The 26,070-nt window shown below is 27.1% G+C and overlaps 1 protein-coding gene across 1 annotated transcript; it reads left to right on the forward strand.

Annotated features, from left to right (window-relative positions):
* The first annotated feature begins 570 nt into the window (after window positions 1-570).
* Window positions 571-2,054, forward strand: LOC129001780 (zinc finger protein 41-like). Its single transcript, XM_054429222.1, has one exon. The coding sequence runs from the start codon at window positions 610-612 to the stop codon at window positions 1,924-1,926; it is 1,317 nt and encodes a 438-aa protein (XP_054285197.1). The 5' UTR covers window positions 571-609; the 3' UTR covers window positions 1,927-2,054.
* The last annotated feature ends 24,016 nt before the right edge of the window (window positions 2,055-26,070 follow it).

A 26,070-nucleotide genomic window follows, 5' to 3' on the forward strand; every position in this document is an offset into this window, starting at 1 on the left:
TCATGGTTACCTATAATAATTAAGACTTTAGTTACGTCTTAGAAAGTTAAAATGCATAAAAAACATATGTTTTTAACATTTCTTTTCAAAACAGTATTGTATGCAGAAAATCCTTTGTATCTAAAAACAAACAATTTAAAAAACATACAATGGTTCATACGGGAGAGTGGCCTCATAAGTGGAAAATACTTTATGTAGAAAATCCTTCTCAAACAAAAGCAATTACAACAAACACATATAAATTCAAAGCAATGAGCATCCTTATATTTGTAATACATGTAAAAAGGCCTTCAATTGTTAAGACAATTTGTATATACATATATTGGTCATAATAAATTCTGTATGTGTGATAGTGTTTGTCTAATGAAAGTTGTGTTCTTTCAGGAATGAAAATAGAAGAACTCAGGCATAAGAAATAAGAACCAATTGCCAAACGAGTCCTAATTTGGATTGTACGTAGGACAACACCTCCCTCCACGGTAGTACCTTGAACTTATAGAAATAACAGAGTGAAGATTCAAACATTTAACATTACCAATAAACCACCTGATTTTTTACTAGATATTCTGATAATCTGAGTTTCACAACAATAGAAAGGCAAAGCTAAAAATGCCAAAGCAATCCAAAGAGCTTTTTCATAAGTGTCCAATATGTGGACAATCATTAAAATTGAAATATCAAATGAAGGTTCATATATTAAAACATACAAATGAACACCCATATGAATGCTTAACATGCGGTAAAACATTTTATAAGCTAAATCATGTAAAAAGTCATTTGTTGACACACTCTGGGAAGTCTCCTTATAAATGCATTACATGTGGGAAATGCTTTGTATCTAAAGGCAAATTGAAAGTACATACTATGGTTCATTCAGGAGAGCGACCTCATAAGTGTATTACATGCGGAAAATCCTTTGTAACTGAAAACAAATTGAAAGTACATAAAATGGTTCATTCAGGAGAGCGACCTCATATATGCATTACTTGTGGAAAATCGTTTGTATATAAAAGCTATTTTAAAATACATACAATGGTTCATACAGGAAAGGGACCTCATAAATGCATTACATGCGGAAAATGCTTTGTATCTAAAGGCAAATTGAAAATACATACAATGTTTCATACAGGAGAGAGACCTCATATATGCACTACTTGTGAAAAATCCTTTGTATCTAAAAGAAAATTGAAAGTACATACAATGGATCATACAGGAGAGCGGCCTCATAAATGTATTACATGCGGAAAATCCTTTGTATATGAAAGCAATTTGAAAGAACATAGAATGGTTCATACAGGAGAGCGACCTCATATTTGCATTACTTGTGGAAAATCCTTTGTATCTAAAAGCAATTTGAAAAAACATACAATGGTTCATACAGGAGAGCGACCTCATAAATGCACTACATGCGGAAAGTCCTTTGTATCTACAAGCCAATTGAAGCTACATACAATGGTTCATACAGGAGAGCGACCTCATAAATGCACTACATGCGGAAAATCCTTTGTATCTACACGCCAATTGAAGCTACATACAATGGTTCATACAGGAGAGCGACCTCATAAGTGTATTACATGCGGAAAATCCTTTGTAACTGAAAACAAATTGAAAGTACATAAAATGGTTCATACAGGAGAGCGACCTCATATTTGCATTACTTGTGGAAAATCCTTTGTATCTAAAAGCAATTTGAAAGTACATGCAAGGGTTCATACAGAAGAACGACCTCATAAGTGTTCTACATGTGGAAAATCCTTTGCATTAAAAAACAGTTATAAAAGACATCTATTAACTCATGGCAATGGACATCCTTATAAATGTAATACATGTAAAAAAGCTTTCAAATCAAAGGATAATTTGAAAAAACATATTTTGGTTCATACGGGAGATAAACACAACTGTACTACAGTGGGAACTCCTTCTTAAAGCAAAGGCAATTGTAAGCATCATGTATTAATTCATTGCAATGAGCGTCCTTATAACTGCTTCACATGTGAAGAATCCTTTGTATCTGAAAGCAAATTGAAAGAACATCAATTGGTTCATACAAGCGACCTTATTAGTGGATTATTTGTAAAGAATCCTCATATAAAACAGTTATGATAAATTTGTATTACTGTAAGTCATACACCTAAGCGTCCCTATAACTTGTTTGAAAACCATTTAATAAAAAAGCTAATAAAAAAAACATATAATGAATCATATTAGAACAACATTAAAGTGTTTGTAATTTCATACTGCTGTGGCCCCATAAATCTCAGTCGATTCTTCACCTCATGTACCAGCCTCTTCCATCCGAACTGTCCTCTGCCAAGTTGATGTTTGCACCCATTGTCCTAACATCGTTCAATACATGGTCAGTCCATCTCAATTTCGGCCTTCACAATGGACGTTTACCTCTAGGTGTGGTTCTCCAAACTTCATACAGTCTTGTTAGGACTTTATTTTAAAAACCATGAATGTTTTTCATTTTTCGGGGATGATACCTATGTTTTGCTTCCATATAACAGAATAGGTAGAATTATTGTCTTTTATAACTGTATTTTTGTTCTGTGGGATAATACTTAGGTTGGGATTAACTTTTGCAGGCTCCCAAACACTTATCGCATTTGATAACTCAGTTAGTCTCCCTTTGTATTCTAAATGTTAACAGTTAAAGTGTTATGCATATAAAAAATTGTAGAAACAATTAATTAGAATAAACATAAATCATTACACATAATACTTTGAGACTTTATTTACCTTGCCCTGGCTTAGACCGAATGTCCAATCTTCCCCCGTAAGAAAATCCACTTGTCTAGTCTTGCATCTTTTCTATTTTACTACTTTCAATACTACTTTAAAAAACCGTTATATTATAAAAAATTAGGTGAAACATAAGAAAATGTTAAGCTCGAGGAGATAGCATATGATGTATTGTATGCAGACCAAACCTGACAAGGAGAATAACGTGGAAATGTCACTAGCAAATATTGTGAGGAACTTGAATCATCTTGCAAGGTCCTGTCAAAACTTATTGATGAGTTATCTGAACATCTGTAAGGCTTCCTGTAGTACAGCTGAAAGAGAACTAAGAGATCATTGGAAACCTCCTATCCAAGAATAAAGACAGATTAGCTGTGTTCGAGTCAGCTGCATTATTCTATTTGAGGTAAAAAAAATATCTTGGTAGGCTAAGAGTAAAATATATATTTATAAAAGAGGAACTATGTATGTATGTTTATGTATGTACCAGTACTCCGAAAACTCGATAGTTTCTACAATGTTGACAAATAAATATAATTTAAAAGCAGATGTTTACTTTCACCAACTGTTTGTAGGTTTGAATAATGGGTGAGGTTCATTAAGTCCAATTTCACTAAGTCCAACGGGTAAAATATTAATGTAGTCCGTCCGGTTCCTCTTCTTTCTCACGCATACCCTCCTAAAAATACTTGATTTTCTCTAACTACTCCATGGAGTCGTTTTATTAGAAAGGCGTGATAGTTTTAAATTTAAATATAGATTTTAGTCCCTTTGAGAAGTAGATGACTTTCGACGATTATAATGGCAAAGCCAAATTGAGCCAAAAAGGAGTGGTAACTCAGTTTTGGCATTTCCTCGAGTATTTAAGCTCCCTGAGTATACTGTAGAATTAATGTTCCGTTATGAGATCAGTTCCGTTTCTGACTCTTGGACCCTTGATGATTACGATCTCATGATCATGTTCATGGCACCTTTTTCTTATGAGTAAAAACTTAGGCTGCTGATGTAACGAATATCCATTCTAATATGCCCGTGGACACAGTGTCAACCTGTTCCGTGCTGCTCACTTGAGGTGGTAAATGCGTCGTGTTGTTCTTGTTTCAGCAGTTCTTCAGACAGCTGTAGTTGTAGACTGGCAGATATAAATATTAATACCGAGTGTGGGAATTGACGGCTGTCCAGTATCCGTCTACCCCCTCCCCTTCATCAATCCCCCCGACAAACGTGATCTGCTCTGATACATGTCTTCATCTCGTCATCTTTTTGTCATCTCCCCACTCTTCCTTCACTCATTCTCTCTATATCCCTCTGTAGTGTAGTTGATATTTCCGTATTCGGTCAGATATGGGCAAACGTCTTTGAAATGAACTCGTACTCGTTACGTAATGATATTGTTAACGACACGAGTAGAAAATTTAAGGTACGAGCCTTGGCGAGAAACTTTTTCGAGTGTCGTTAACACTATTTACGCGAGTACTAAAAATACACTAAAAATTGCTACTCATCACTTTTAAGAGAGGTTATGTTTTCGTTTATAGCCTCTCATTGCCACTGACAGTGATGCAACGACACATGTAACAAACACTAATTTTGCACAATTCAACAATGAAATTGGCCTGAACAGCTGATTTATTGAAGCTCACATCATTACAGTTTTACTTCTTCTCTCTCAATCCTTGAATCTTATTGGTCTGTTACCCGTGTTGTTATGAGTAAACTATGCTGTTATGAAAGTAACAATGCTTTATGTGAAACTTTTCAATTCTAAGAACTGAACTGAACTGAAACGGCTAATATTATATAACGGTCGTAGGTAATAATAGGTATATTACGTTACTAGTCCTGAAAATACGTGTTTACCGGACGAGTGTGGTCGTTCCCGTGCGAGACGAAGTCGAGTAGGCCTACGGGATTACCATTCGAGTCCGGCACACACATTTTGGACGAGTTATACCTTTGTTTCCCTTGTCTGTGGTTATACGTACGATAGTTTACGCCATACTACTAAATCTGTGCAAATCCTTATATATTTCCACCAACTAAAGGACAAAAAAATCACTAGTCATAACCTCTAAAAGAGGTTACTTCTTAACCTCTAAAAGAGGTTATGTTTTTGTTTATAACCACTCATTGCCACCTAAATACAGTATAATCAGCTGATTGGTGTCCGGTAAAACTCATTACAGTACAGTAGTACGCAATGAAACCCCATTTGAGCTGGCGGCCAACAGCTGTTTTCTGGACTAAATCTTTGCGTGGGAAGTTTGTCAAAATAATGTAGTGTGGCGTAAAATTACCATCGAACTATATAACACAACAATTACTAACGTTATCTTCAAAGGTTGCAAAGTTGGTTTGTAGGCGTGAGTTTGATATTCACTTCTTTTGATTTCTTTGCAAAAATGTAGACAATTTTACCTTTGACGATAAGCTTAAGATGGTTTGTGAATTTGGATATTTGCTTCCTTTTTACGTTTCAGGGGTGTAAACAATGATAAACCAATCGTGGTCTCATATTATTTAATTGCCTTGGTCTTTTGGAACCCACTTCCATCGTACAGATTCATGGGTACTATAAACATATATTTTTTATTTTGTGTGTTATTTACGCCAATGGCATTTTTTTTACGTTTTGAAAGGGTTCCCTTGTCTTGCCACTTGAGACCGAGATTCCTACCCATTTTTAATTACCTGTAAAATCACTAACTGAATACTGTAGTTATTGAACGAAATTGAAAGACAAGAATTGAGACTTTAATTTCTTTCAAGTAAGGTACCTACGGATTACGATTTTCACTTGGTTTTATCTTGAAATGCATCCGTATACGGCATTAAGACTCAAATCTCCTCAACAATGACCTGATTTACTACTGTAGAGTACAATTCACTCATCCCTTTCTGGCCGAATAATCTGAGCAAACTAAACATAACACGAGGAACAAGAATTACGTTTCCTTCCAACTGTCTATCTATAAAACTGGCGTCCATCAAGGCCCCACTGTCCATTCAAGCATTTCTACTGTTTAACATGCTCAGTTGGGGTAGTAGATGATCAGAATGTAAATACAGTACAGTGAGACATTTATTAAAAAGTAACATTTTTGACATAACATTAAGTGACATTTTAGAAAATAACATGATTGCAGAGTTTTGTAGATGATGTTTTTTTACTCACAAACAATGTACGGTAAAGTTTAAAGTTATCAATTTAAGAATAAAAGGCAAAGCTATCAATACCAATGTCTAAAATTATTGGTGTGACAAAAAAAGATGTTCACCAGTCATTCTGATTGGGTGATTGCGCCTTGTTGAACACTTGGGCTAGATACTCGATGGTTCCAATATTTGAATCCAAAGTTCATTTGAAGCGTTCAGCGTCAATTTCTTGCTCTTATCATTCGTCATTTACGTGTCTGTTACTTAATATTCATGTATTAAGCATTTATCATGCTTTGATAATTTTTTTCACTTTTGTTAACTAAATCAAATGCAGATCAACAGATTATGAATTTAAGTTACGGAATTGTGTTCGTGTAACTTTCAACTCTACCTTGACTCTAGTCTGGGTTATTCACCTCTTACTTGGCCCCGCTCCACGTGTCCCATACAAGTTAAAAACACAAGTGCAACGAAGGGTTGCGAAACAGGCGCATCTGCAACGAGACCGGAAATGCAAATTTGGCGCGAAAAGTATCTAGGCTAGGCATCTGCCTATTCACCCGGGACGGTTGGTGCTCCTCCCCTTCGTCATAAAATAGAATTTCTTTGACGTCCAGCAATTTTTACCACCTTCCGGTTATGGTGGGAATCCGACGAAGACATCGGTGCCCGTTGAAGATTTCGTTTTTGGGAATTTTTAGTCAGGCCTGGTTCCCGTTGTGAAATCGAAGCCGTTGACTATTGGCGGTTTAACCGGCAAGCTATTTATAATGGTTTAAATACCTGCATTCAGTAATCCATTATGCTGCTTGTGGCAACTATAGTTTCGGTTCACAGGGAACCATCTTCAGGCCGTACAGGTGTTTAACATTTCTTTCTGTTCTTTCTTTCTGCATTTCTTTGAATGCAGGTATTTAAACCATTATAAATATTCAAACGTAATCCGGAGGCTAACAACTCTTAAAAATGGCAAGCTATTATTATAGGGAAGTAGCTATTACCGTAGGTGGCGCGGTAAGACCTAGAGCCGGGGCCGATATACTTTTAGCGAATTTCCCATTTAGGGAATAAGCTATTACCGTAGTACTCATGGTGAGACCTGGACCCGGGACGGATTTTTTTTTCGATTTGAGGTCCCTAGAGGCCAAATACACCATTTGTTCAAATTCATATACATATTTCATATATATATTTATATATATATGTCCGTTAGCGCGATAACTCGAGCAAAAATGATCCGATTTTGATGAAATTTGGTACAAACGTGTAAACCTACGTTTATTCGAACGAGTTCGCGAACCAGCATGATCGGACCATGGGAACGGGGGCTTATGGGGGGTTTTATGGGGTAAAAATTAATTTTTCCCATTTTTAACCCAAAAAACATACAATTTTGCAATTTCTTACCAAACCATTTTGTAGAGCTTAAAAAAACAAATAATTTAGTACATTGAAGCGTTATAATGCGCCTAATCGTTACGGAGAAAATTTAAAAAAATGTAAATTTTTAAAATTCCTATGTTATTTTTATGGAGACTAAGTAAACTGTTGTAGTTTGCTTGTTTATTAACATATTTTGCCCAAATTTGGAAAATGTTTTTTATCTTACTAACTATTAACCTTTTAACATAAAAAAAAAAACACTTATACCCTCCCTGTTGTAGCAAACCTAAGTATGTGTTTTAACTCATTTTATTTAAATAGGGAATAAATGTGATATTTTTAAGGAGACATTTTAGTGTAGATCCAATCAGGCAAATGGAAATTCGCTTAGTCTGCAGGTTTGCTGTGGCGGGGATATATATACGTCCATGAACGCGATAACTTGAGTAATTTTTGTTTGATTTCAATGAAATTTGGCTTGAAAAGACAGAATAAACTTAAATGAATTCATGAACCAGCATAATCGGACCATGGGAACAGAGTTTTATGGGGTAACAATTGGGTTTTCTCACTTTTTACCCCCAAAATGTTTTACAGCTTTCTTCGATTACTTACAGAATTAATATTAAAATATTCAAAAAATATGGCCATGGTTGATCGCATCGTGATGAAAAGTCCCGTTTAACACTCTACACAGGTAGACACATTTCGGGGTCTCTTCCGGGATTAGATTTAATGAAAATACCCCTGCCGCAGCAAACCTGCCGACTTAGCGAATTTCCATTTGTCTGAATTGATTTTCAATTAAATTTATTTAAATAACATAAGACTTAATGAGTACCTAGGTTTGCTGCTACAAGGAAACTAATAAAGTGTATTTTTTAGTAAAATATTAATAGCTTAGTGTAAAATAAATAAATTTGCCAAGTTTGATCAAAATATATCCATAAACAAGCAAAATACCACAGTTTACAATATTCTCCATAAGAATAACATGGAAATTTTAAATATACAATTTTTGAATTTTCTCCGTTACCAATAATCGTACAAAAACACTTTGATATACTAAATTATTTGTTTTTTTAAGCTCTTTAAAAAGGTCTAGAGAGAAATTGGGTAATTTTGTGTTTTGAGGGTCAAAAAATGAGAAAAACCATTTTTTACCCCATAAAACCTCCCATAAAACCCCGTTCCCATGGTCTGATCATGCTGGTTCGCGAACTCATTCAAGTTTATCCTGCCTTACACCTTTAAACCAAATTTCAGCAAAATCGGACAAAAATTACTCAAGTTATCACGTTCACGGACGTATATATATATACATATATAAATCTATATATATATATATATATATATACATATATACATATATACAAATTTGAACGAATGGTGTTTTTGGCCTCTAGGGACATCAAAATGAAAAAGTAAATCGGTCCCGGGCCTAAGTCTTACCGTGCCACCTACGGTAATAGCTACTTCCCTATAGGGAAATTCGCTAAAATACATAAAAGCACAGCGAAATACCGACCGTTCTATTAGAAGCAACTTATGCGAGAATAGATTTTAAAAGTAGAGGTCTTAGCAACTCCTCCGTGTGCAACACACACTATTTATTTTACACCGACCAGGCAACATTGCCATAGCGAGACTGGACCAAGGAGACCCCAAAATCATCTCGATAAGAACTCGCACTGTATTTATCTTCAAAATTAAGTCGCTATGCCAGAATCCCCCTACAGCGTAGTCTTTATCTCGTTCTCTTCCCGCTTGAACGAACGTTTACATTTTTTGCGGGATATAAGTGGTAATTAAGGTGGGGCGGTTTTATTTCAAAAAACCTATTGAAGCCCATACTGTCTAAGCGTCGACGAAGTTTCAAGTCAAGATGAATGTAATACATTCAAAATGAAACTCGTATTACGATTTTCATTTCGTTTCATTTCGATTATTTCGTAAAGAGAAATCATAATTATTCTTAGTTCAGAAAAAATCGTAGTCCAGTTCCAAGCAAGACAAAAATTTTACCCAGCCAGACATGCTATAACAATTACACTCGATTACATTTCCCATTATACAATTTACCCGCAACTCATGTCTACGCACAGGCCCCTGCCAATGTGGACCTTTTCCTTATAATTTGATAAGGTATTTTTATTTTTTCTCTTTGTGCCATTTAGTTATATTATACTTTTGTAAATATTATATTTTTTTACGTTAAGGATTGTTTAATTATTATGTAAATACCACGAAATGTTTTATGCAGTTGGGAAATAAAATATTATTTCATTTCATTTCATGATTTAGTTACCATGTGACGTCATCCAAATAATTATGTACGCATTAACGATTAAACTCCAAGCAAAATTCGTCCCTTCTACTTCTTTTTCTGTTTCTTCTTTTTCTCCTTATTCTTTTTTCCTACAAAAACACCAGAGATAAACAAACGACAAATGAAGACACATATTTCAGATACTAGTGTTGGTATATTGAAAAGAACCAAATATTCGTGGACATTTAAAATTGAGCTCAAATGCAAAACAACTGTGAAAATGCTAGCGTTATTTTTTCACGTGTTATTTTTTTTTTTTTTTTTTTTTTGTTACGTGGGACTTTTTGTATGCACACGGAGCATTCATGTTACAACATGCACTTTGTATGTTAAGAAATAAAAAGTAGCTTTACGAAACCATCGCATTCATACAAATTTTTAAAAAAGACTCTGAACGTTTAGTATGATTATTTTTAGAGTCTCTACAATTCCTCCAAGTAGCTAGCTCATCGTAGCTAAAGTTATCTGCAATATATCGCCTCCTACCGCTACAGGCTGAGAATTTACAACTGATAGTTCGCCATCGCTATTGGCACTTAAACCTCACAGTCAGAACAGATTTATAGGATACCACAGAGTAATAAAATATACATGTCCATAGAGCAATGAAACACCTGATACCACCATTGAGTAGCAATTCCTTTTCTTCTGAGGCTTTTCTTGCAATTTATCTCAGTCATTGTTAAAATCCTATATTTAAACTACCTAAATCTCAATGATATGATGTAAGCTTTGGATCCTATGGTATTGTATTGAGAAGGTGACTCAAAACTATGCTAAAACCTGATATTTTGGACACTACGCATAATCCTAAGCCACATCCAAATGTAAGAATGACGACTTTGCTATATTACTTATGATCATACAATTGATATGGTTACAATTAGAGAATCTCTGTATCTTTTTTAAGTTTACCAATTAAAACCCATCCTTTATAAAAAAGAGTAAAAGAATAAAATGGCATACACCGTAGAAAAACACAATTAAAATATTACAAAAAATATTTAATGCGAGAATATAAATTATTGAATTGATATACAACTTTACTTTTTAATTATTCAGTAGAACCTCGATAACAAGACTCTCATGGGAATTACTAAATAATACTTTTTATCAAGGTTGACTTCTTATCATGGTTTGCAATAATATGTAACTAGAGGTCGTCCAATGGTCGAAAACTCGACCAAAATATATGTAATGTACATACTTCTCTATTTTCACCACCCCACACTGTAAATAAAACATGTTATTTGAATTTCTTCCATTTATTTTGATATTCTGTTTATATTTCGTTGTTGTTTCGTCACAGCATGGCAACCCATAAGGCCCATGTAATTTTGTTAAATATTAAATCCATTTTTTGTTTTTTTTAGCCTATTTTAATTTATAAAGGGATTCTCTAAATGTACATTAAAATATCTTTCTCGTCTTTCTAACAGTATGCGTAGATTTTCCCTGATATGCACACGAGCTGAGAAAAAAGGGTTTCAAGAAACATGCTTACCGTATATAAAGATTAGGGGTGATATAAATTCCAGGGGATTTAAAATTATGCGTGTTATTTTGGTGGCATGTTGGCGACTTGCCACCAAGGGTCTACAGTTGTCGAGGTTATGAAAAATCAATATAACATTGCAATATAACAACAGAATAATAATAACCAAGATATCTCAACGCCGTTTTAATACCTATAATAAAACTGTTTCATAGCATCGGGAAATTCTAAGCCGAGTTTGACAACAAAATTATGTTTTAAATATGAACATTTCATAATAAATAAACTAGATATATCAACATGAAATTACCAAGTGACACCAAGCTATTAAGTGAATCAAGTAGGAAATATACCTGATATTATTCTTCAGTAGCATGTCTAGAATTTATATTGATATATATATATATATATATATATATATATATATATATATATATATAAGTAGATAGTAATGTACCAATCCTAGCGCAAAAAAGTACGAGTTCAGAAAACCAATGTAAAATCTCTGTTTTTGACAGAAAGAAATTGTTTGTTCTATTAATTAAAATATATTTAATCTTTCTTTAAAATCCATTGAAGTTTTGTTGAATTTGCATTTATTTATTAATAAAATTTACCAAAAAAGGAAGACTTTAATAATTTAATGAAATTTGTTGTTTTTCAATACTAATATGTTTAATTTTTGCCTCTTTTAGGCCAATTTCTAACATTTTCATATTTTTCTAGAAAAAGTATACAATTTTGATGAAATTTTCATGAATATGTCTATATTTTACATAAAATTGACTACAAACTGAAATGTTTTTAAAAACAAGTAAAATTTTAAAATTTTGTATTCAAATATTCTAAATATTTTATTTAAATTATTGTTTTTGTAAATAATATTTTTCCTATTTGAGTTATTCAAAATTTATTAAAAGTATTGAATTTTTCAGAAAATTCTAATGATATTTAATGTATTATAAGTCTAATAAATGTTAAATTGATAAGTAAATGTTTTCAAAAATAAATTGTATTTGTATTAAATTGTTATATAAAAAAGAGGTTTTTAGTAAAGTTTAAGCTTTTTAACTGTCATTAATATGATTTAAAATTAATTTAAGTATATTACTTATTTTTTCTTTATAATAAATGGAGAAGAAATGTTTAAGATGTAAATTGTTAAAAGATGTATCAGAGTTTTCAAAAAGAAAATCAGCAAAAGATGGATTATATTATTACTGTAAAGAATGTGATAAATTATATAGAAAGGAATTATTTGATAATATTAAAGGATTTGAAAGAAATCAAAAAGAGTGTTTAAATTGTAAAAAAATCAAAGATATAGTAAATTTTTATAACTCGAATTATAGTAAAGATAAAAAGTTAGCAATTTGTATTGAATGTTATAGAGATATGTTTTTAAAACCACAATTTTGTGAGTGTGGAAGAAATATTAAATGGGTCAATAACTATGTAAGACATTTAAAAACTAATATTCATAATAAAAATATCAATAAATAAATAATTTAATAATATTATTAGAAATTGTATTAGTTTAAAAAAGTTTTGATATTGTTAATATTCTAAAGAGTTGTTTTTAGATAATATTGAAAAAATACTCTAGAATATTTAAATTAATCAATAATTAGTTGATAATTTAGTTGATTTTATTGAAAAAATGTTCTAGAAGTTTTAAATCGACTCCTAATAACTGATACCTTGAAAATATTGAAAAAATACTCTAGAATATTTAAATTGATCAACAATTAGTTGACTGTTGATTTTATTGAAAAATACTCCAGAAATTTTAAATCTACTCTTAATACCTGATATCTTGAAAATATTGAAAAAATACTCTAAAATTTTTAAATTGACTCTTAATAACTGATTTCTTGAAAATATTGAAAAAATACTCTAGAATATTTAAATTGATCAACAATTAGTTGACTGTTGATTTTATTGAAAAAATACTCTAGAAATTTTAAATCTGCTCTTAATAACTGATATCTTGAAAATATTGAAAAAATACTCTAAAATTTTTAAATTGACTCTTGATAATTGATATCTTAAAAATATTGAAAAAACAAGCTAGAAAATATAAATTGACTAGTAATTAGTTGATTTCTGATTTTATTGGGAAAAAAACCTCTAGAAAATATAAATTGACTAGTGATTAGTTGATTGTTCATTTTATTAAAAAGTTGTTTTGCAAAAATTTTCCTTTAATAAATGGAACGACAAAGTAAAAATATTTTATGCCCTTATTGCATTAAAAATATATCTTCTACAAATTATTCAAAACATTATAATTCAAAGAAACATTTAGAAAATAAAATAAAATATGAAAATGAAACTAAAAAGTTAAAAGAGTGGTGTAAAAATAATAATATTTATGATTATGAAACAAAAGAAATTGATGAATTAAAACAGATCAAACAGTTATATGATCCAGCAAACTATTTATTATTTAATGAAGAAAAATTAAAGGAAATTGCTAACAAACTATCTGTTAGAAACTATACAAATTTAGTAAGAAATGAACTGATTAAAAGACTAAATAAAATTAAACAAAATCCTAATAATTTTAAATATAGATCATTGAAATTTATTCAAGATTTAGCTGTTAAAAATAATATTAAAATTGTAAATAAAACTAGAAAGGAATTGACTGAATTATTGACTGATCATCTTAAAAATAAACCGATTCCAAAAGAAAATATAATAAATATTCAAGAAGCTTCTTCATTAAAAGGTTATTTTCAAGAATATATTCTAACAAATTCAAATGATGGTTTGGATATATCTGATTATTTAGAATCACAAAGAAGTGAAATTCAAAAATTAATTGAAAAACAAAAATTTAAAAATATAAAAGGACAATTAGCTTTAACATGTGAATATCAAAGAAAATTGGTTAGTGGTGAAAATCAAACCAGTACAATGTATTTTGCTCTTAGGAGTTCAGATATCTTAAATATTAATGAATTTATAAATGATCAGTTTACAAAATTAATATTAAGAGAAAATTTGAATCAACCATCAAAAGGTAGTGGTTGGTCATTAAATAGATGTTTAGAATTAAATCTAAAATTGAGTAAAAATAATTCATTAAATGCTGGTTCATATATTGAGTTGCCAAAACAAATTAAAAACAAAAAGTGTTGTATAAATTTTAAAAATAAAGATGAATACTGTTTTATTTATGCGATTAGATGTGCGATTGATAGACCAAAAAGAGATTCTGAACGAGTTAAACAGTATCAGAGTTATATAAATGATGAAATTTTTAAAGAATTTGATTATCCAATGAGTTTAAAAGATATAAAATTATTTGAAAAAAGATCATTTGATTCTAAATATAATTATCCATCCATGTCAATTAATGTATACAGATTTGATGAAGATAAAAAGATTGTTCCATTACAAATATCTGAAAATTATTATGCAAAATTAGACATTGATTTGTTGTATTATAAAGATGGTGATAACTCACATTACATACTAATAACTGATTTAAGTAAATTAGTTTCTAACCAAGTTTCAAAAGATGGTCATAAACTATATATTTGTAGAAGATGTTTAACACATTTTTACAAAAACAAAGATTTAAGTGAACATTTAATAATTTGTAAATCTCTTGAACCTTGTCGACCAATTATGCCATTTTCTGGTGAAACTGTTAAATTTGAAAATTATTATAAAAAACTTGAACATCCTTTTGTAATTTATATGGATTTTGAAAGCATTCTGAAAAAGATTAATACTTGTGAAAATAATCCAAATAACTCATATACAAATAAAATTCAGAAACATATACCTTATGGATTCACAATTTATTTAGTTTCTAGAGTGACTAATAAAATATATAAACCAATTTGTTATAGAGCAAAAATAGATGAAGAAATGAAAAATGTACCAAATAAATTATTTGAATACTTAGATGAGATTTCAAAGTATATAGCTAAAAAATATAATTCGAAAAACAAAAAGCCTATGCGTTTAACTAAAAATGAAGAAATTGAATATCATAAAGCAAGTGTTTGTCATATTTGTGAAACTAGTGGTTTTGATAATGACACAAGACGAAAGGTAAGAGATCACTGTCATTTAACAGGAAAATTTAGAGGTGCAGCACATTCAAGTTGTAATTTAAATCTAAAATTTCCACAAAATATACCTGTGTTTTGTCATAATAGTTCAAACTATGATACACATTTGTTTATCAAAGAATTAGCTAAAAAATATGGTAAAATTGATTTAATAGCAAATACTGATGAAAAATATATAAATTATTCAGTAAATTCAGGATATGGTTATGAATTTGAAGATGATAAACCTAGAAAATTTGTAAAATTCTCATTTGTAGATACGTTTAGATTTATGGCCTCATCAATTGATAAGTTAGCTAAAAATCTGAAAGAATTTAAACACTTGACTAAATTTATAAAAAACATTGATATAATTGAAAAAGATGATGAAACATTTGAAATATTATCTTCTAAAGGTATATTTCCTTATGAGTTTATAGATGATATTGAAAAATTAAATTATGATAAAATATTAGATAAAGCACAGTTTTATAGTTCTTTAACTGATGAAAATATTAGTGATGATGATTATAAATACTATCTAAAAGTTTGGAATAAATTAAAAGTTAAAACATTAGGAAATTATTCTGATTTATACAATATTCAAGATGTGATGCTATTAGCTGATATATTTGAAAATTTTAGATCAGTTTGTTTAAAGAACTATCAATTAGATCCTGCACATTATTTAACATCACCATCATTAGCATGGGACTCTATGTTAAAATTAACAAAAATAGAATTAGAATTAATAAGCGATTATGATATGTATTTGATGATTGAAAAAGGTATAAGAGGTGGAATTTCTCAATGTGTTACAAGGTATTGTAAAGCAAATAACAAATATACCAAAAATTATGATCCTAATAAACCTGAAAATTACATGTTATATGTAGATGCAAACAATTTATATGGATGGGCCTTAAGTCAAAAACTACCATATAAAGATATTAAATGGATGAATCCAAATGTATATACAACTGATGAATGGAAAGAAACTATATTAGAATTAGATGAAAATGCTGATTATGGTTATATTTTAGATGTTGATTTAGAATATCCAAAGGAATTACATGATAATCACAAAGATTTACCATTAGCTCCTGAACATTATAATAATAAGCTTTGTACTACATTATTTAATAAAAAAGACTATGTGGTTCATTCAAGAAACTTAAAATATTACTTAAAAAAAGGATTAAAATTAAAAAGAGTCAATAGAGTGATTGCATTTGATCAAGACAATTATATGAAAAAATATATTCAATTGAATACAAAATTAAGAGCTCAATCAAAGTCAGATTTTGAAAAAGACTTCTTCAAATTAATGAATAATTCTGTATTTGGTAAAACAATGGAAAATGTAAGGAATAGATGTGATATAAAATTAGGTAATGAAGAATATTCATTAAAACTAGCTAAAAAACCAAACTTTAAAACATTTAAGATATTTGATACCGATTGTATTGCTTCTCACATGATTAAAGAAAAAGTAAAATTTGATAAACCAATTTATATAGGATTTTCAGTTTTAGAATTATCAAAGCTATTGATGTATGAATTTTATTATGAAAAATTGAAGAAATTTGATCCAAATATAAAACTATTATATATGGACACTGATAGTTACTTTGTGGAATTAAAGAAAGATCCTTATAAAATTATTAAAGAAAATATAAATGATTTCGATACAAGTGATTATAAGAAAGATCATGAATGTTTTAATGAAAAGAATAAAAAAGTAATTGGAAAATTTAAAGATGAATTAAATGGTGAAATTTTAGAAGAATATTGTGGATTAAGATCAAAGCTATACAGTTATGAGTTTGATAAGAAAAATCCAGTTAAATGTAAAGGAATCAAGAAAAGTGTTGTAAATAAGTCAATTAATATGAATGATTTTAAGAAATGTTTGTTTGATGATGTGGAACAATATAGAGAGATGACATGTATTAGAAGTTTTAAACATGAATTATACACAGTGAGAATTAACAAATTAGCTTTAAGTAATAAAGATAATAAAAGATTTGTATGTGAAAATAGAGTAGATACATTACCTTGGGGACATAAAAATATTACTAAATGAGCGATCAACCACATGCATTAATTATACCAAAAGAAGTTTTAAATATAAATGATAACCAAATAATATATTTATATCCAAATATGACTTATGGTAAAATATTTTTATTTAGATATAAAAATTATAATATATATCAGAATAAAGAAGATAAAAATTTAAAACCATATAGAACTAAAATTAAAGAATTTATTAAAAAATATTTTTAATAAATGGAAAAAATAATTATACCAAAAGAATTAATAAATAGTAAAAATGATCAAAAATTATATTTATATAAAACAAAAATATCAAATAAACATTTAGTTTATCTTTTTAAGTACAACCAATATTATGTTTATCACTTAACATTTAATTTTTGTATTATGCCATTTTTACATATAGTTTTAAAATATGTTAAAGATAGTTTTAAAGAAAATGATCAAAATATAATTAATATGTAATATTTATAGTTGAATTATTACAATTTATAGGTATATTACTTTTTTCCAATTTATTAAATTCTTTCTCTTTTATTAAGTTGTTTTATATCATTTTTAATAGAACTATATAATTTACATTTATCATTTTTATAATTTATTTCTTCAAACTCTATATTATTTAGTTTTAAAACTTTTATAAACTTATATTTTTAATTATTTAAACGAGTCACAATATTAGTGACTTGATTATTTCTTAATAAATTCTATAAAATCTATTAGTTTATTTAATAATTAAACCTTAAATAAACCTTTACAAACTTGTTTTTTTAATCAATTAATCTACTTCAAGATTTTTATGATATAAAAAACTTTAATAATTTTGACAAATTTCATATTTTTTAATAGTTTATTTAATAATTAAACCTTTATAAACTCATTTTTTATCATTTATTCACGCGTCGCGATTTTTGCGACGCGTCAAATATTTAATAAATTCCATAAATTTAATAATTTATTTGATAATTAAACCTTAAATAAACCTTTACAAACTTGTTTTTTTAATCAATTAATCTACTTCAAGATTTTTATGATATAAAAAACTTTAATAATTTTGATAAATTTCATATTTTTTAATAGTTTATTTAATAATTAAACCTTTATAAACTCATTTTTTATCATTTATTCACGCGTCGCGATTTTTGCGACGCGTCAAATATTTAATAAATTCCATAAATTTAATAATTTATTTGATAATTAAACCTTAAATAAACCTTTACAAACTTGTTTTTTTAATCAATTAATCTACTTCAAGATTTTTATGATATAAAAAACTTTAATAATTTTGATAAATTTCATATTTTTTAATAGTTTATTTAATAATTAAACCTTTATAAACTCATTTTTTATCATTTATTCACGCGTCGCGATTTTTGCGACGCGTCAAATATTTAATAAATTCCATAAATTTAATAATTTATTTGATAATTAAACCTTAAATAAACCTTTACAAACTTGTTTTTTTAATCAATTAAACTGGTTGCAATTTTAGTGACTTACATCTTAATAAATTCCATAAATTCAATAGTTTATTTGATAATTAAACCTTTATAAACTTATATTTTTAATCATTTAAATCTAATTTTATATAGAAGATTCTTTTTTTAATTTTAAATACACAATCGATCTTACATTTTCATTATTCAATAAATTTCCTTCATTATCTTGAATAGTAATTTTAATATTTTGAATTTTATTTATATTTTTTAAAGGAACATAATTAATTTCATTTGGCTTTTCACTAATCTTTAAACCATATTCAATATTTGGAAAGAAAGAATATAAAATTTCAGATTCTCTATGTAAATGTAAATGATCTTTATGATTTTCAATGCTAGGTTCAACTAAATTACAATGGATTTCAATAACATCAAAAGGTCTTAATTTTGGTAATTTTATTCCTTTTATTAATACATTTGGTTCAATCATTTCATCTTTTAACCCTAATAGATCAATTATGAAAGCTGTGACTATAATTTTAACAGGTGATTTTATTACAATAAAAGGACCATTGTTTTCTAATAAAAATTCATTTTCATTAAATTTATCATATTTATTTTTAAATTCTGTTAAACTTTTTGTAAATAATTTTTTTATGTCTTCTAAGGTGTAATATCCTTTCTTTATATTAAAATATTGATCAATTGTTTTGTTTTGATCAATAATACTAAAACCATATATATTTTTATAATCATTTGGTACATTTAATATAAAATTATCTGAATAAAATCCACAAAGACCAATACTATAATTTCCATCTAAATGAATTGGATGTTCTAATCTTAGTTCAATCTTTGAAGAATTGCCTATAATTTTAAATAATTTCATCTTATTTAAATGGAAAAATTTTTAAAGGAAAAAAATAAGATAAAATTTGATACATATGATGAAAAAATCAAGAATAATCAACCAATTAGATTGTTAATAATAGGATCAAGTGGTTCTGGTAAAACAACATTACTATTAAATTTTATCTATAAAAGATTGATACCATACACAAATTTATATATTTTTAGTAAATCATTAGAGCAGCCTGCATATATAAAACTACAACATAGATTTAAAAATATTGAAATGAACATTAACAAAAAAGTTGCAAATTTCTTTGGTTCATGTGAAGATATAATTTCATTAAATGATTGTAAACCAAATTCATTAATTGTTTTTGATGATTGTATTTTAGAAAATCAAGATAAAATAAAAGAGTATTTTGTAATGGGTAGACATAAAAACATATCATGTATTTATGTTTCACAATGTTATTCAAAAGTTGACATTAAATTAATAAGGAATAATTTAAATATGTTATGTATTTTTAAGCAAAATAATCATTATGTAAAACAAATTTTTGATCATTTTGTAGGTTCTGATATGTCATTTAATGAATTTAAGGATATTTGTAATGATTGTTGGAAAGAAAATTATGGATTTTTAACTATTAATTTGATATTAAAAACAAATGAAGGAAAATATATGAATAAGTTTTCTAATATAAAATTTTCTTCTAAATAAATGTGGTGTATGCTTGATTTAATTGTCGATAAAATATTTGTTATAATAATATTTGCCTTATCTTTAGTGTTTATTTTTTTTATTAAATTTACAGAAAATAAAAAATGATGTGTTTGTGTTTATTTTTAGATTTACTTATTATTTTTGTTTTATTTATATTAATCATTAGTGTAGTGTTGATTGTGCTTAATCGACATAGTTTATGTTTATGTTAACATGGTTTATGTTTATGTTAACATCATTTATGTTTATGTTAACATATTTTTTCTTTTAATAAATGGATAACATAACTGTAGACAAAGCTAAAAAGTTAGATGAAATTGAAAAAAAATTAATAAAAGAATTTAAAAATCAGATTAAAATTGATGAAAATTATGAACAAATTAAACAAAAAGCATATGAACCAATAACATCTGCAATTGGTAAAGTAGAAAATAAAATTGGTGATGTTTTAAATGAAAATAAAAATTTAATGGATTTAGTACCTATTGTTAATCAATTTGCAAACATATCAATACCACAATCTGAAGAAGAATTTATGTTACCTTCAAGTACTCCATTTAGACCAATAAGAGAACAAATTATTGAAGAAGAATCAACATTTATAGATCCAAATATTGTTTCACCTCAAATATTAAATAAAATCATTGGTCCAATTGCACAAAAATATTTACCTAGAGCAAAAGATGATAAATTTGGTTTGTATTGGGATAAACATAAAAAATCATTTATGATTGGTGATAAAATAACAGTAATTGATAATGATGATTTACTTGTTAATGGTAAAACATATACTGGCACTCAAGGTTTATGGAGATTATTGACATATAAAGACAAACCAGATGATAATTTATATAGTCAAGATGATTTAAATAATTACTCAAAAATTTTATGGGAAACAGATTCAATTTATAAAAATAATGATCCAAGTTCTAGAAAACCAAAATCAAGTAAAGGTAATAAATATATGAATTTGATTAAATTTATTTGGGATTCTAAAGGAAATATTGAAGGATCTGGTATAAGAAAATATTCAGAAAATAAAATTGAATACAGATATATTGATGATTTAAACAAATTAGAAAGTATAATCAATTATATATATGCTCAAGAAAAAGCTGGAAATAATAACTTTATCAATGAAAAAAGGGCTATTAAAGATTTTATTTCAAACAAATTAGATGAATTAATTGAAAAACCTGATGGTATAAAATATTTAAAAAGAATATTACCAACTATAACATCACCAATTATAGGTTCAGGATTATTAAATGATTTTATAAATAATTTACCATTTGAATTGCATGTACCTGGTTTTCAATATCTAGGACCTGGAACTAAGCTACAAAAAAGATTAAAAAGAGGTGATCCTGGAATAAATGATTTAGATAAAGCTGCTAAAGAACATGATATATTTTATAGAGATCATAAAGATACAGAATCTAGAAATGATATTGCTGATAAAATATTACAAGATAAAGCATGGGATATAGCAACATCTAGTGATCATGATATAGGTGAAAGATTAGTTGCTTTACCAACATCAGGTGCTATGTGGTTAAAAAGAAAATTTGGAATGGGATTAGAAATAGGATTAAAATTTTAACCTATATAAATGGAGAAAGTTAAGGTAAATTTAACTGATTATCAAAAATCTAAAATTAAATCTGCTTTTAAGAAAAATAAAAATTTGACTATACAATTTGAAATAGATCAATTTAAAAATGGTAATGATGTATTATTATTAACTAAAAGACAATTGAATAAATTAGAAAAACATAAAAAATTAAATACTGGATTAAGACTTGAATTTTCTTACAATCAACTTAAACAAATAAAAGATGGTGGTTTATTAAATGAAATATTAAATGTTGCTGATTATATTCCTGGCATAAATAGTTTAACACCAAAAGTTAGAAGAGGAGCTAAAGTAGTAAAAGACAATGTTATTCCAAAATTTAGAGAATTTATAAATTGGTTAGATCAAGAATTAGCTAATGTAAAAGGATCTGGATTAGATGAAAAAACATTAAAATATGTTAAGAAAAAAATTTCAACCCATTGACTTTAGCTGATTTAGAAAAATTATGTCAAAATATTAAGAATTTTAGAGGTGTTTTTATGAGAGATATGCTTCCAAAAACTGTTAATAAATTTGAATGTGGTGTAGTCAATTTAGATTCTTTTTCTGGTAATGGAACTCATTGGATATGTTATTATAAAAAAGATAAAATTAAATATTACTTTGATTCTTATGGAAAAATTGTTAATAAACCTTTTAAGGAAATTGTTAAATATTTAGGAGAAGACAATATATTTTTTAATGATTCACAAATTCAAAATTATAATGATCCACCTATATGTGGTCATTTGTGTGTTTTTGTATTAAATGAGTTGAATAAAAATATAAGATTTGATAACATAATCAATAAATTAATTCTTAATAAATATGGATTCATTAAATATATTTGATCTATTTGGTAGACAGAAAAAAGATTTAATTGAAGTAAAAAATGATTATATTAATTCAAAATTAAATTCCATTTTTAATGATATTAATAAGGATTTAAAAAACCATATTAAGAAAACTAATAATTTGGTTAATGCTATTAGTCTATCCAAAAATTATTTAAGTATTAATTCTAGAAGGATTGTTAATGTAAAACCAAGCATTAACGACTATGATGTTGTCATAAAATCTGAGTTAAATGAAGTTTTAAATTCTATTATTAAGGTTGGTAATGATCATTCAAAAACTAAACAGGATTTAAATGAATTGGTTAATTCATTATTTAATCTAAAAATGTATGTTGAAGATTTAGAAAAACAACTTGAAGATAAACTTGCTGAAAAAATAAGATTAGTAACTGCTGGATTAGCACAAATATTAGAAGATAAACTTAATACAGAAAACCAAGAAGATCAATAATTTTTACTATATAAATGGAGTTTATTTACTGTCTTAAATGTAAACAAAAAACCAATTCTAAAGACATTCAAACAATAAAATTAAAAAATAAAAATATGGTTAAAGCAAAATGTTGTATATGTAATTCAAAGAAAAGTAGTTTTACAAAAATTTCCTCCTAATAAATGGCTCTATATAATTCATTTGATTATTTCATTATCAGAAACCAATTTCTATTAACCAATGAAGATTGGGATATTATTTCAGAAAAATATGAATTGAATGAAGATATGATCAGATTGTTTCAAAATAAACTAAATTGGGAAAAAATTGCACAATATCAAACATTAAGTATACAATTTATTGATGAGTTTATTAATTATCAACTTAATGCTTATATTAATTTGGTTTGTAAGTATCAAAATTTAGATGAAGATTTTATTGATAAATATAAAAATGATTTGGATTGGGAAATAGCAAAATATATCAGCAAAATTCATCATAGATCATGCACTGAATATTGAACAGTTTAAAGAAAAAATGGATTATGACGAGATTGATTAAATTATTCCAAAAAGATTTATAAAACTAATCTTTATTACAAAAATTTTACTGGTTTTAAAAAACCTTTTTCTTTCCATATTTTTTTCATAAATTTCTCCTTAATAAATGGCTAATAGGTACTTATGAAATTGAAAGAGCTGAATATAAAAATTTTTATCCTTTATCTAAACTACATTTGAATGAACCAAACAAAAAAACTGAATTTAATATTGATTTTGGAGATGGTTTTTGTACATCTAAATTTCAATTTTATATTTCAGGAACACTAAAAAAATCTGATGATAGAGACTATGGTGCTACAGATAATGTAAAGTTGATTAATAATTTTGTACCATTCTTATTTTCAAAAATTGAAATTAGAAAACATAATAAATTAATTGAGGAAATTGAATATCCTGGACAATTAAGTACAATAAAAGGTACTGTTACTTATTCAAAAACAGAAGCAGTATCCAACATTTGTAATGGATTTCAATCAGATTTCAAAAAAACATTTGAAGCTGTGGGTAATCTATCACATTTTGGATTAGGTTTCTTTGAAAATGTTAATGTTCCAATATACAAAGGAGGATTCAATATATGTTTTGTTAGATCTGAAGATAATGATGCCATTTTTAGATGGAAAACTAAAAAAGTTGATGGAACTTTTGATGATACTACATTACCAAGTGCTGGAAAAATAATTATTGATGACTTTTTTATTAGAGTTCCAATAATTGAGTATAAAACTACAAGTAAAATTCAATATATTAATGAAATAACTAAAAAAGAAAAAATACTATTTCACTTTAATCATTGGCAATGTATTGAACAAAAGACAATAACTGGAAAAACAGTTAGTTTTGATATAACAAATATTTATCGAAACATCTATAATCCAAAATTTATAATAATTGGTTTTCAAAAAGGTAGAACTAATGATCAATTATATGACACTTCAAAATTTGATAGTATGTATATTAAAAATATTAGAGTAAAATTAAATGGTCACTATTATCCTGATGAATTAATAAATCTAGATATAAATAATGAAAAATTTAGAATTGTATATCAAATGTATCAAGATTATAAAAAGGTTTATTATAACAATAGTGAAATGTATTATGATCCAACAGAATTCATTGAAAATAGACCATTATATGTGATTGATACAACAAAAACTCCTGTTAATATTTCTGGTTCAAAGAATGATATTATTATAAATATGGATTTTGATTATGATATAACTGTTGCTAGTAAAACTAATTGCTATGCGGTTGTTGTGTCTGAAAGATTATTAGAGTATAATGTGATTAAAAATGATATAACTGAAATCAAATAAAATTATTATAAAACCACCATTTATTTACTACTTTTTGACATATTTTTCAAAATATTATTATATTTTATGAATAATGAGACTACTATTGTTAATTTAAAATTTGTTTCATAAAAAAATATTAATAAATAAAAATTTTTGATTTTCAAGGTCACAAGAAATAAATATTTTAAATTTTATTATTTAATAAATTTGTACTTACCTTATAGATATATCATACCAAATTTCATGAAAATATCTTTAAAAACAAAGAAGTTATTAAGGTTTTTAGTTTAAGGGTAGTTCACCCTAAATTGGAAAATTTTAGTAAAAACATTGATTTTAAACATAATTTTTCATAATTTTTAAGTTTTAGAATTATTCAATAATTTTTTACATTTTTATAAATAAAATACAAAATAAGGGATGAAACTACCCTTAACATAAGTCAAAAACATTCTTTAATATTCAATGAGTGTATGTTTCAAATTTGGTTAAGATTGGTTTAAAAACACTCAAGTTATAACATACAATATATTTCAAATAATTTCATTCGATACTAACAATCGAATAATAAGTTGAAACATTCGATATTAACAGTTAAATTACTGAATAGGAATTCAAAATAACTCACACAAACATAAACAAATAATATTTACTGAACATTTCAGATTTATCAAAGCGTGCATTCAATGCACGCTTTCGTTGAACATCATTTGGTTTGGCAAAAAAAACTGTCAAATAAAACAGCACAGTCACTTAAATTTTTCTACACAAAATATTTACTGTACAATTCAGATTTACCAAAGCGTGCTTTAGAAGCACACTGTCCTTGAATGTCATATGGTTTGGCAAAAAACTATCAAACAAAGCAGCAATCACTTGACCTTGAAAATTCTGATTGTTTTATAAACAAGTTATGATTACAAACAATAAAAATAGTCTATAAATAGTTCAATAAATCACTTTTACTTATTAAAATATTAGTTAAAAACACTTGAACAATCCAAATATGGTGATGAACACTTCAAACACATTTCACTTCACAAC

This window comes from Macrosteles quadrilineatus, unplaced genomic scaffold, assembly GCF_028750875.1.
Source record: "Macrosteles quadrilineatus isolate MER2022 unplaced genomic scaffold, UCM_ALF_1.0 Scaffold_8__2_contigs__length_117827958, whole genome shotgun sequence".
Taxonomy (NCBI): domain Eukaryota; kingdom Metazoa; phylum Arthropoda; class Insecta; order Hemiptera; family Cicadellidae; genus Macrosteles; species Macrosteles quadrilineatus.

Excerpts from the sequence above, each read along its gene's own strand:
- LOC129001780 (XM_054429222.1), top strand. The coding sequence starts at position 610 with ATGCCAAAGCAATCCAAAGAGCTTTTTCATAAGTGTCCAATATGTGGA.